Source organism: Quercus suber, unplaced genomic scaffold (genome assembly GCF_002906115.3).
Source record: "Quercus suber isolate HL8 unplaced genomic scaffold, Cork oak 2.0 scaffold_931, whole genome shotgun sequence".
Classification (NCBI taxonomy): Eukaryota; Viridiplantae; Streptophyta; class Magnoliopsida; order Fagales; family Fagaceae; genus Quercus; species Quercus suber.
Window position 1 is genome coordinate 105519 of NW_027070354.1, and position 13673 is coordinate 119191.

The window sequence follows — 13673 nt, forward strand, 5'->3', positions numbered from 1 at the left end:
ATTTAGGCAAAAAAGTGTCGACTACCACTTCAACGTGAAATATGTGGGTGTCCCTAAATTTATTTTTCTAATTTCTACGTTATGTTCAGCTGTATGACATCAACTATATCACAGGCTGATATGGAGAGTATGAACTCGAATCAGGTCTCTTCCACAATAATTTGACTCGGTATAGGTTTAACATCATTTTAAAGGGGGTGATCATAAAGCATTGAAAATTTAGATGTGTCCAGCACTGTGATTTACGTACAAGCTTCTTTCCATTCAAGGAGAGAAGTGGTCCTTCCATTGCAATTAAAGTGAAGGTTATAAATTAGATAAATCCATAACAGAATAAAGACATTAAAAGTTATATATAAGCTTCACAATTATAGCAAAGGGTTATATAACTTAAAAGCCCAGACACAAGCTAGATGAGACTAGTCTAAGTAAGTACTCTATCCATCGGTCTCAAATACAATAATTGTTCCTGCAAACACGAAAACGCATGCATATCACAAATTGGGGAACTCAGCCCGAAAGACAGTGAAATTTTTCAGACTACGGTCCAAATGGCAATTCTCAATCGTCTTCTCTTTCAGGGGGGAGACCACAAGGCAAAAGCATTTTCTGCAACCAAAAAAATAAAGGCATTAGATGATCTATCAATAAGCTTTAAAAATCACTCCACCATTATCCAATATCATTTTATTAGACAAATACCACAAAATAACCATCATTGGTCCAAAAAATTGCAGATCATCCAAAGGAAAATTAGGGACATGTCTATAACATATCCATCTTTTCAAATAAGCATAATGTAAATACTCAAATCATCAGCTCCAGCCTCAAGCCAAGATGATAATGGATACCAACTTCAACACAAATACATTGGGAAATATAAAATTTGTTCAGATGATTGATGAAATAGCATATAGCAGGCAATAATGATTCATATATAAGAGACTAGTACACAACCGAATAAAAGATATGGCTTCTCAACTAGGCTACAAATGACACTGCAAATCCAGATTTAATAGGCTTATTCATATAGAAGTATATAGTAACCAATTTCCAAAAGCAATGATGGAACTTTAGATTTTTTTTTTTTTTTTGGATAAATATCATCTCTATGATTCTATTAAGAAATATGAAAACAGAATACAAGTAATAACCACATGATCTGCATATGAAGTTCAGAAACAGCCAAAAAAAGTTGCTGAAAGAGGAAAGGAACCAAACAAACAACAACAAAGACTTAATCCCAAAATTTCAGGTTGGCTATGGATCCTTAACATATTAGTTAGGGTGCCACGTGTATTCCTTTTTTCCATTCTATTATATCTAAAGTCATACTCTTTATTACTTCCTTAATTGAAGCGTCTTTTTATTACTTTTGCTAATGTGATTTGGCCTTCCTCTACCTTTTTTCATTCCCTCAACTTTGATTAACTCACTCTTTCTTACCCGTGCATTAGTCACCCTCCTTTAACATGACTAAACAATCTTAAGCGGCTCTCCCTCATCTTTTCATCAATCGAGACTATCCCTATTTAAAGGGATTTCCTCATTTTAAATCCTATATTTTCTTGTATTTCCACTTATACATCTTAAAATTCTCATTTCAGCTACAATCATTTTATGAATATAAAAGAGAAAAGGAACCACTTGTCAAAAAGAAAAAGGAAAGGAAGGTAATAAATCTCCGTTTTGAAGGGAAATGGCATATATGATGCATTGTTAAAACATCACTATATTAGAGAGAATCATTTCCTGATCTGAAAAAGCTGATACCACCTTCACATTCTTGCCTTGCGCTTAGTTGATGGGTCTTGTCAACCAACTGGAAAACAGATATACCACTAACAAAGGCCACAGCTGTTGGTCTTGCAATTAAGTTTATAGAGACGAGGAAATTTACGTCATTTAGTATTTGGTAGATGTTGGTTGTAGGACTCATATTACTGTGGCAAGAGTCACGTTTGGCTTGATATTGACCTTTTAACCAGGTTTTATTAGTGGAAGTTTCTAAGATCTATTAGTTCCTAAATTCAAGTTAAGAGGTCTAGCCTCGTTAAAACTACAAATCCATAGAAACCCTAATAAATACAAAGATTCCCCTACCTTTTTAAACCTTTGAAAGCAACCCCCAAAACTCAAATTTAGCCATCATGAGAAATTCCTATAATGAAGTTGTATGATTCACTTTCAAGTTCAACTATCAGCCCTAGAATGCTGAAGGTTTAAATCCGTAGTAAATAAATATAAACTAGAGATGTTTTTTAAATGAAATAATTTAGTCCACCAAAAATACAGAGAGAGAAAACCCAACCCCTGTGATTTTAGGGAAATGAACTGTCCTTGTGTCTGGTGGATTTGTCACAGGCCTGGGATCCTCTAATACTGGGTCTGTTGATGTGGATTAGCCAATTACATGTCACGGTGTAGATTAGCCACAACCCAACACAAGAGCTTTAGCCCAGTAATAGCAGAGGTGTGATGGCGGTGCTGTGCAAGATAGAGACTTCAAGCAACGAGCAAAGTGACAGCAGCAATGCAAAGCCAATGATGTTGTTATTGGCCAAGCGATTGGATCGTCGGCGTGGTAGCAATGGACTGCAAAACTTGAAGTCGCCAGTGAGATGGGATCTGCTGTGTCTCCAGCAGTGGTGTCGAAGGCTAGTGATGATGGTTATCGGTGACAATGACCTCTTGCAGGTTCTATCTGGCGGTGTGGGTTGTCTGATGAGTTTACAGCAGTTAGCGACTGGGTATTGGCTGATTTTTTTTTCTTCTGTGTGGATCAAGTCCGTTTGATAGGTTACGATTCGTTTGGGGGGGGGGGGGGGGTGTTTGTCAGGTGGCGGCAAGGTGGTTGAAGGTGGTGACAGCGGATGGGGTTCAGGCTGTGGTGATTCTTATTTGGCTTAGGAATACAGATTGAAAATGACAGCAGTGAGGAATTTTGTCTTGTTTGTGACCTACGGGACTGCTTCAAATGAACCAAAAGTTGTCTTTGATAACAAATCTGACGCAGGGAAACCAAAACAATATTTCCGGGAAAATAAGTAACAGGAAAAATAGGGAATAAAACCTAGGAATTAACACCTAGGGTTGCTAGGAATCAGCACCAAGCTTGGCTAGAGTCGTCACCAGTCATGAAACTTAAAAAAAGGTTTATTGTCAATCTCAAAGCTGTCTTACAAAACTGAAAACTGTGCACAAATAGAGAATAACAAAATACATAAAAGAAACCCTAATTATTATATGAGTAGGCTTAATAGGTCTTCAAGCCCAATTATTACCAGGCTCCATCCATAGGGGCATTGGTTGGGCAGTCTTCTACATCTTGTGTCTGCACCAACTTGCATATAATAGCTCTGTCAATAGATCTATTGACGCAGGACAACCAGAACGAAAACTAAATAATAGAAAAATAAAGGGATATGACCTAGGAGTCAGCACCTAGGCCTTGCTTGGAGTCAGCATCAAGCGGGGAAACCACTAGGAGTCAGCACCTAGGGTAGACCTGGAGTCAGCACCAGACCAAAGAAAGACCAAACGGCCATTGTTTTCATTCATCAAAATATCAACTATCTCCTCAAGGAGTACAATAGGTTGTTTATATAGGATTGCTAAACCCTAGTTCTAATTGGCTAGGAAACCCTAATTGCCTTATTACAAAAATAACCTTGCTAATTGGCTAGGAAACCCTAATTGCTTTATTACAAAAATAACCTTACTTTTAAATTAAAATACTAAAAGCCCAATAACTAAAAGCCCAATAAGCTAATAGACCTAAAACATAAAAATACAATGGGCTTGCAAACATAAATAATACTAAATAATAATTTTCTTGTGTCTCCCGCATCATCTATAGGCGTCAATCCATTTAGGGGGCGTTTGGTTTGCATGATGTTATATTACTTTATTTTTTTGATAGGTTCGCATGATGTTGCATTACTGTAATGTAACATCATTGTGATGTTAGATTCATGTAATCTCATCACAATAATATAACTTTACTGTGTTTATTAGGCTTCTAACATTCACTGGATCATTATAATTTTTACTTTTAAATTTCCAAAAATATCCTTTTGACAAAACTAAACAAAATTTTATTTTTTAATTAAATGTCACAAAATACCTAAACAAATTTCTATTTAATTTTCCTCTACCTTCTCGCTACTTTCTTACTAACCAAACAACTCATCCATAGAAAAAAAAAAATTTATTATCTCACAAACCAAACAGCTTTAGATCCACAAAAAATAAATAAAATTAATAATTTTTCAGCACCTTCTCAACAACCAAACAAATTACAAATAACCACAAAACATCAAAAATATTTATGTTACACTTTCCCAACTTTCTCACCAACCAAACAGATTATACATCTAAAAAATTTCGAAAATTCTCTTCAGCCACCCATTTTGGTATTTTGGACCCAGGCATCAAAAAGATTCCATTCAGTGAAGAGAAGGAGGACAACGACGAGCTCCTTTGGCAATGGTACAAACAAAATCACGACAAATCAACCATTGATTTAGAGAAAAAGATCTAAGAGCTCGAGCTTATGCTATGCCTATGAGAGTGTGTGTGTTTGTTTGAGAGAGAAAATCAGAATGGAGGAGATGGTGGTTAGCGGCGGCCATGGATTCCGACTGCAGAGAGAGAGAGAGAGAGAGAGAGAGAGAGAGAGAGGGGGGAGACAGGGGGCTAGGGTTTTGAGTCTGATGAGAAAGAGAGGAGCTAGGTTATGAGATGAGAGAGGAATTAGGGTTTTAAAATATACATGGAAATTTTGTAAATACAATTTATTAGTATGGCTAATTTTGTCAATTCAATAAATTAATATATCCCACCCATAAGTAATGTGAGATCACACCTATTTAAGAAGGTGGTGAGATTAAGGCAATATGATATATTTGTAATCTTACATTACCTTAATGTTAGAAAAAATCAAGTGAACCAAACCTCTTGATGTCACATTACCATAACGTGCATCACATCAAAAGCACATCACGGCGAACCAAACGTCCCCTTAAGGTTATGCATGGTTATAAACCTACGAAGCCTTTAGATCTCTTGCCCATGTCCTCACATTTTAGAGTTTCTTAGTTGTTAAGCATTTGCACAACATATTCTTGATTTGCATCACAAATTCTTAAAGGAACTCAAGCAAGTAATTTTCAATATAAAATTCATGTTGACACTCAACGATGTTAGGTAGAGCTCCAAGTAGGAGAATATGTCATGATTCGGATTAGACCTAAATGGTTTCCCTTAGGGACAGTTAAGAAGTTGCAAGATTGTAGTGCAGGACCGTTCAAGGTATTGAAACAGGTTGGCTCAAATGCATATTTCATTGACCTTCCCTATGATTATGGCATTAGCTCTACTTGAATATAGAGGATCTAGTTGCCTATAAAGGCCTAATAGTTATCCCTAATACCCCTTTTAATTAGCCTTTGCCTAATCCTATTGATGTCCCTCTCCTTACCCGTGCACCCTTAAATCTACCATATGCACGTAAAGAACATATTGATGCTATTTTAGATGAACATATTGTTTCTACCAGGAATTGAGGAAATCACCGTTTTCTAGTTCATTGACAAGGGCAACCAGATTCTGATTGTAAATGGATTACTAGAGATGAGTCATGAGCTACACCAACAATCCCAAATTGCTTGAGTACTACCAGAGCTGTCTAGATTTACACTCGACAGGGTTGAGTTTTCCCCACCTCAAGGGAGTTGGTGCAGACACAAGATTTAGGCCTCCAATTATACATACTTATGGGGTTTGNTAAGTAATTTTCAAATAAAATTCATGTTGACACTCAACGATGTTAGGTAGAGCTCCAAGTAGGAGAATATGTCATGATTCGGATTAGACCTAAATGGTTTCCCTTAGGGACAGTTAAGAAGTTGCAAGATTTGAGTGCAGGACCGTTCAAGGTATTGAAACAGGTTGGCTCAAATGCATATTTCATTGACCTTCCCTATGATTATGGCATTAGCTCTACTTGAATATAGAGGATCTAGTTGCCTATAAAGGCCTAATAGTTATCCCTAATACCCCTTTTAATTAGCCTTTGCCTAATCCTATTGATGTCCCTCTCCTTACCCGTGCACCCTTAAATCTACCATATGCACGTAAAGAACATATTGATGCTATTTTAGATGAACATATTGTTTCTACCAGGAATTGAGGAAATCACCGTTTTCTAGTTCATTGACAAGGGCAACCAGATTCTGATTGTAAATGGATTACTAGAGATGAGTCATGAGCTACACCAACAATCCCAAATTGCTTGAGTACTACCAGAGCTGTCTAGATTTACACTCGACAGGGTTGAGTTTTCCCCACCTCAAGGGAGTTGGTGCAGACACAAGATTTAGGCCTCCAATTATACATACTTATGGGGTTTGAAGCAAAAAAAAAAAAAAAAAAAAAAAAGGCCCAACCTGTGGCCTTTATGGATGGAGCTTGCTAATAATTGGGCCCGAAGACCTACCAAGACCAGTCATTTAATAATTAGGGTTTCTTTTATGTATTTTGTTATTCTCTATTTAAGCACAGTTTTCAGTATTGTAAGACAACTTTGAGATTGATAATAAATTTTTCCTTAGTTTTACAACTGGTTCCACATTCTAGGCACGCTTGGTGCAGACTCCTAGGTACTGACTCCTAGGTTTTATCCCCTATTGTTCCCATTGCTTGTTTTCCCAGCCATATTATTCTAGTTGTCTTGCGTCAAGAAATAATCTAGTCATCCAAAATTGCATCAATATTTTCTTTACAATTTGGCAAAATGTTCGTTGGTGTTGGATGAGTCATAGGAGTTTTAACAAAATCATGGTGTAGGTGATAAACTGTTGAACCTTTATAAGTAACTAAATTGCCAAAATTAAAGATGGAGCTACTTTTGCAATTTGTTGGATCATCATTAAGATACACATTTGGTCCAACTTGTTTCAACACTTTGAGAGGTTTAGTACTATAGGCTTGCAATGCCTAACGGCTCAGTAGGGAAACCATTCATGCCTAATTGGAATCATGAAATAATCCCCTACTTGGAATTTTATATAATCTAAATTAGCCTCAGTTTATAAACATTACCACTTGCTTGAGATTGTTTACTGACCTCATGATGCTTATATGTTTCAACTGACCCAAGCGTTCTACCATGGGGTGAAAATGGGAGAGTACCTAAATGCCTCCTAGACTTTACTTCAAATGGACTCATGCCTATAATGATGGAACTGTCATGTGCAAGTTGAATGGCATGGGAAATGGAATTCTAACTCTTTGCCCACTCAAGACTACTCTAAGAGGGTTTGTTGTGAGGCGGTATCATTTGAATGCAACCAAGTTTAAGGTCTCCCTCACACTCCTCATTTGTCATTGATTTCATCAATGTTGGATTCACAGACTACTTCTATATCGTCCTCATCACTCTCTTTCTTTTGTTCATGAATGGGGAGAGCCTTAGTGGGGCATTTGGCAGCAACATGACTAAATCCTTGACATTTAAAGTGTTTTTTGTTGATAAGTAACAAAAATTCATTAATAAAAAAATAAAAAGAGACAGAGAGAGAGAGACAAAGAGAGAGAGAGAGGGAGGGAGAGAGAATACCCAGGTACACCGGAGGTGTACTTAGGTAGCAGTACTCAGACTCTCAAATTACAACGCTCAATTAGATATAAAAGAGAAGAAAAGGGGAGAGAGTTTAAAGCAGAACTCCAGTCCAGCAAAGAATAAAAAATGAGGGATTTAATCTCAAGAATAGGCCGTTCAATACATCTTGCATTCCGTTCTCACCAAATGCACCACATAACACAGTTGGCACTACCCTACAGAAGACAATATTCCTATGTTTACCAAAGTGGCCTTGCCAAGCTAAGAGAAGTTCGGAGATACCCAATGTCATAACCCATAGAAGTCCAAACAAGTTCCACACCATGGTCCATAAAAGCTATGGGACAATGAAGAAGAAGATGATCCACTGAGTCCCCATTCCTTTTGCACATGTAGCACCAATCCACAATAGTAACACCTTTGTTCCATAAGTAAACAGTAGTTGGAATCTTTCCTAAGGCAGCAGTCTATGAAAAGAAAGCTACCCTAAGGGGAATCTTTGAACACCACACAAAGTTCCAAGGAAAAAGAGTGCCAGAATTTGAGGAAAGAGATGAATAATATCTACGCACCTTGACATTTAAAGGGTTTGACTCAAGAATTCAAAGTGAGGGGGTCACTAGCTATCCCCACAATTTTTAATTTTTTTTTTTGATAAGTCTATCCCCACAATTTTATGTTCAATATAAAACAAAGGCTAACCCATTAAAGTAGGAAAATTTTCACTAATTCAACTGGATACAATGAAATCAAGTAGTACCTAGGTGACCTTGGGAAGTCAACTTCACTGATTAGGATAGAGTCCACAATTAATAACGGGGTTTAACTACTTTTTAAGGATAGACTCCACATCTTATGGGATTGGACATCTTATGTGACTGGATTATTTAAGACTTTTTTTTTTTTTGGGGGTTCAAATAGGGATTAAATTTCATATCTTTGCAGATGGGACATGATCTTTTATTACTAGAAGCTCTGTAAAAAGGCTCTAGGTGGTTTTATCTATACTTTGATGAATCAAATTTGGTTTTATTTTAATTATACTTTGATGCATGGAATTTTATATTGGAGATTTCCCAATCGCTGGGTGCTGATTCCTAAGTTTTTCTGCTTGGTGCTGATTTCAAGCAAACCCCTAAGCATTGATTCTAAGGTCTACCATTTACATTTTGTTTATTCTTCCCTTTTATCTTCCTTTTTGATATTGTTCAACATCAACTTGGTATCAGAGCAAACCTGATCCAGTTTCCATCATATACATACATACATACATACATATATATATATATATATGAAAGCCTAAAACAATCCAATCACATAAGATGTCCAATCCCATAAGATGTGGTGTCCGCACCACATTATCTCTCATGCACTTGATTGTACTTCCTCAAACTTCTCACAGATGCATACAAATCTAATTCATCTTCTCTTGTCTAGACATTCAAGATCATTTTTTTGTTAACTATACTCATTGTATGAGCATGTTTCTTGATTGCTTAGTTCTGTATACTATGCCGAACCCTTTACTTCCCAATCTGTAAAGCATAGAGCCACTAACTACTTCATATCGCTCAGCACACCTAATCAGCCACACAACCTTATTATCATAGAAAAAAAAACTTTAAAAGACTATGAATGGTTAAATTTCTTCTTGGAACAACTCAAGAGGAGATGAAAGCTATCAATTTAAACTTTATCAAGGTCCATAAAAGATCATTTACAAGCAGAATTATAATAAACCCTTCATTGGAGTTTTATTATAGATAACTAGGGTATGCCCATCATAGATTCTCTCAAAACTAGTAGTGAATGTTGCCAATGAGCTATAGCTCAACAGGCACTTCCTGCTCTCATGCTAATGGAATGGAGGGTGAGATCATAGATTCAAGACCCACTGGGTGCGTATGTAATTTACGAATAATAAAATTTACTTACAAAAAAAATAATAATAATGCAAGTCACACAAATAATATACTTGTGACATACAACCAATGACATTCACACGCGTTAAAAAATTTAAATAAATAAAATTAATGATATTCAATACAAGATTTTTTCTTTTTTTAAATAACTGAGTTAAACCACAGTTCCATCATCTTTAAGCTCCAGCACAGGTTACAAGCTCGCACTACTGAGCTCGCACATTCGATCCAAGATCTAATAATGACATCAAAAGGAAAACCGCTCATTATGTACCATTCTATAACCCCTATCAAACATAAACATTGACATTGACATTGGAGCTTTCAACATATAACCTATCCTATGCATTAAGAGACTAAGTGTGGGTGTCATGAACCCATGCCCTCACCCTCCACTTACAACTTATAAGTGGAGGAGGTGTCAATTGAGCTATAACTCGTTGCTCAAGAAAATTTACAAATGCAAAATGGAAAAAAATGCCACACCAAAGAAAATGTACCAAAACTAAAGCTTTAAGCACCACTTAGAAATGGTAATAGAGATAATTACATAGATAATTCTAAAAAAACAGAAACTATCAACTAGAAAAAACAAAACATGATAACAAGTTAGACAGAACCTGCATGAAGTTGTAGCGCTCTCTCCCAATTGATTCATTCTCTGCAATAGCAAAGTATGCCAGTATGGGGTAATGCCCAACGTAGGATGCATAGCTATCGCGTTGGATGTTCACCGCCCATTCACTACACATCCAAAACAGACACATATATGAATTTAAGAACAACAAATAAATGTACATTACAAATATATAAAAGGTCATATCTATTGCACAAAAATCTCAATTTTGTGGGATCAAAGCTAAAGAGAGGTGATTGGTAGGCAACCTCACCCCCATTTTTTTTTTTTAGAGAGACTGATTCCCAAACTCGAACCCACATCTTTGGTGGAAGGCACTTGCCATCACCCCAATATACAATATAGTTAGATAGATGGATAGATAGTCAGAGAGAGGGAGAGAATTGGAAGGCTTACAATCTATTCAAATCAGCATGGCCTGTTCCAACATATTTAGCTTGGAGATGCTCAAGCTGGGAATTGATGTTAAACCTATCACTGGCCTGCACAGTTCAATTATCGAAGGAAAATTAAAACTTCTACCAATGATATTCAACACAAAAATAAAGCTACGACGACAAGAACAATAAAGCCTTAGTTCAGCTATGAATCCTCAACAGATATATTAAGGTAACACCAAATATTATCAAATAATGACACAATAAATAAATAAATAATCAGCCCCAAAAACTCACTTATATTTGTTCTTCTTTCCCCAAATTTACATGACTATTATTAAAACACACTCTCCAAAAGGGCATTGAGGAGCAATTGCAATTGGTGAAAGTTATTACCTGCATGTTGGTGTTTGAGATGCACGGTCCAAAACTGCAATGTCTTTATCTCTGCAACAAAAATGAAAAAAAGAAAAGAAAGAAAGAGAGATTGACCGAAATGAGTGTAAAATAAAATATGATGACAAACTAAGCAGCAGTTTTCACAGGACAGGACAGGACGTTCATATATATTTAACCTAATCACTCGAGTAAAATCATAAATTCAGCTAGCAAACAAAAACAAAAACTCAGAAGAAATTTGCAGCAAAACAAACAGTAAGCTCGCAAAAGAAACCAACATAATGTTATTTACAAGTAATCCGAACTCCTTGTCAGAGAGGAGGGCATTAATTAGGGCTCTAATCTATATGAGAGTGAGAGCGACAGAGAGGGGAGAAAGAGAGAGGCTTACAGAGGGAATAGAGCGAGAGAGAGAGAGATATTACCAGTTCTAGAGCCGTAGAGCGTGAGCGAGAGAGGAGAGGGAGCAATCTATGCCTGGCAGAAAACAAACTCTTGTATAACCCAAATTTCTTTTTGGGGTTTCCGTGGACCCCTTTTTTTCTTTTTCTTCTTTTTCTTTTTTTAAACAACAGAGCATCCACAGCAGTGGAAAAAAAAAAAAAAAAAAAAAAAAAAAAAAAAAAAAAACAAACAAACAAACAAACAAAAAGTGCTGATCGGCATGGGACGACGACGGCGTGGGACGGCAATGGCGTGGATGGCGACGGCATGGGACGGGATGGCATGGGCTAAGGCGTGGGCTGGGAGGGCGACGGCGTGGGCTGGGATGGTGTGGGACGGGATGGCGTGGGACGGCGTGGGCTGAGGCGTGGCGTGGGACAGCGTGGGCTGGGACGGCGTGAGACGGCGACGGCATGAGACGGCGACGACATGGACAGCGACGGCGTGGAGAGATGAGAGCTTGATGAGAGAGATGAGAGCTTGAAGAGAGATGAGCACGGTAAGATTATTTTAATAGGAGGGTGAATAAAAAATTAATTTTTTTTTTAGATGTCTGCTACAGTGCACATCTATTTATAGATGTGCACTGTAGCAAATCAACAAAAAATTTTAGGTTTGCCTCCACTGCTGCAAGGCTTTTTTGGTATATTAGTGGAGCTAAAATAGCATTATAGCTTTTTAGCTCCACTGCTGCAAATGCTCTTAGTCTTAGTACGAGCACATAAAAGGCTGTCTTTGGTTGGACTGATTTTTTGAAAACATTTTTCACATTTGGGATATATTTGGATACCACTCATTGTTAAAAACTAAAAACTTATTACTGAAAATACTATAGTCAACTAATTTTTAAACTATAAATAGTGCCTATGGGACTCAGATTTATTGCTTCTTACTGCGTTTTCTGTACTTGCGAGTCCCGCGAACGGTGCGTGGGACCCAAAGAAAAACGCAAAACACTTGCTATGTTTGCTACGCAAATGCACACTTAGTGTGCGTTTGCGTAGCGGCCAGTGTGCGTTTCTAGCGTTTGCGTTTTTGGTTGGGTCCCACAGCACTGTTCACAACCCAGCCAAAAATGCAAAAACACACATACCAATGTATTTTTTGGTCCCATGACACTATTCACACATTTAAAAATTATTTTACTACAGTGTTTTTAGTAATAAGTTTTCAGCAAAAAAGCAGTGTTCAAACACACCCTTAGTGTTGGGGGAAACTAAAATTATTGGTCAACCAAAAATTGTTTTTCAGTTGACCACAAAATAATGATACTTATAACATAAATTAGTTTACATTTTCATTTTTCATAAACCATTTAGATATAGAATTCTCCCAAAAAAAAAAAACATATTGTAGGTATAGATGTATAGTAACTTTTTTTTTAAAAGAGTTTCAACTTATGGCGTCTACTCTTGATAATAATTATTAATTATCAGACCAAAACACTAATCAGTTTTTAGTGTAATCGGGGATTGAACACCAGATCTCTTATACAAACATCAGAGACTTTACCAATTGAACTAACTGGAACCCACAAACGTATAGTAACTTAGTGTAGTACATTAACTAAGAGGAGGATACAAAAGAGGAAATCCCAAGCCCACCTTATTTGATGTTGAGCTATTATATTTCAGTCGAGTTGGACGTTTTGGGTGAGAAAACTCATAACTCACCACTTGACTCAAATTTTCGGGTTTTAAATTACATTGGCCCGAGGTCAACCAACACAATCATTCAAAGTTGCTCACATGCCTTCAGGTTGAATCAGTCCAATCAGGTGGATCAGGTTGTTCGAGTATGTGGACAGCCCTAGATTTTATTATTTGATTCCTATTGGTTAATACATTGTTGGGTAGTGAATATGCCAGCTAAGCTCGATAACAAAAGTAAAATGCTGCAAGACATCTAAGATTCAAATCTCCATTCCTTAATTGTCAAATTAAAAAAAAAAAAATAGTAAAATTTGACTCGAGCTCAAACCATGCATTCAAACTCGAGCTCGTATAAAAGTCCAAAAAATTGAGTTCAGCTTGATTCATTAGCCAAACCGAGTTCAAACTCGAGATCCAACACAAGTACTATATCCAATGCTTAAACTTTCAAAAAACAAATAAACAAAAACAACATACCAATCACATTAAGCTTACTACCATATCAAGCTCAAAAGTCCTTTAGTTTTAGTTTGAGCAAGTGGTTTCAACTCTCAATTAATTAAGGCTTAGTAAGATATGAATTTATTTGCGAAGCACATAAATGAGATTAAACTCAAC

The 13673-nt window shown here is 36.7% G+C and overlaps 1 protein-coding gene across 2 annotated transcripts; it reads right to left on the bottom strand.

Annotated features, from left to right (window-relative positions):
• Positions 1–326: 326 nt before the first annotated feature.
• On the bottom strand, positions 327–11518 carry LOC112030600 (uncharacterized protein At4g14342). 2 transcript variants are annotated; one of them, XM_024063273.2, is made up of 5 exons: positions 11385–11518; positions 10957–11007; positions 10580–10665; positions 10167–10290; positions 327–609 (listed from the first exon to the last, which is right to left on the bottom strand). In XM_024063273.2, the coding sequence occupies exons 2-5, from the start codon at positions 10960–10962 to the stop codon at positions 562–564; spliced, it is 264 nt and encodes an 87-aa protein (XP_023919041.1). In that variant the 5' UTR covers positions 10963–11007; positions 11385–11518; the 3' UTR covers positions 327–561. The 2 variants fall into 2 exon arrangements, with proteins under 2 accessions (XP_023919041.1, XP_065624486.1); XM_065768414.1 differs by having other exon boundaries at positions 11351–11516.
• Positions 11519–13673: the final 2155 nt, after the last annotated feature.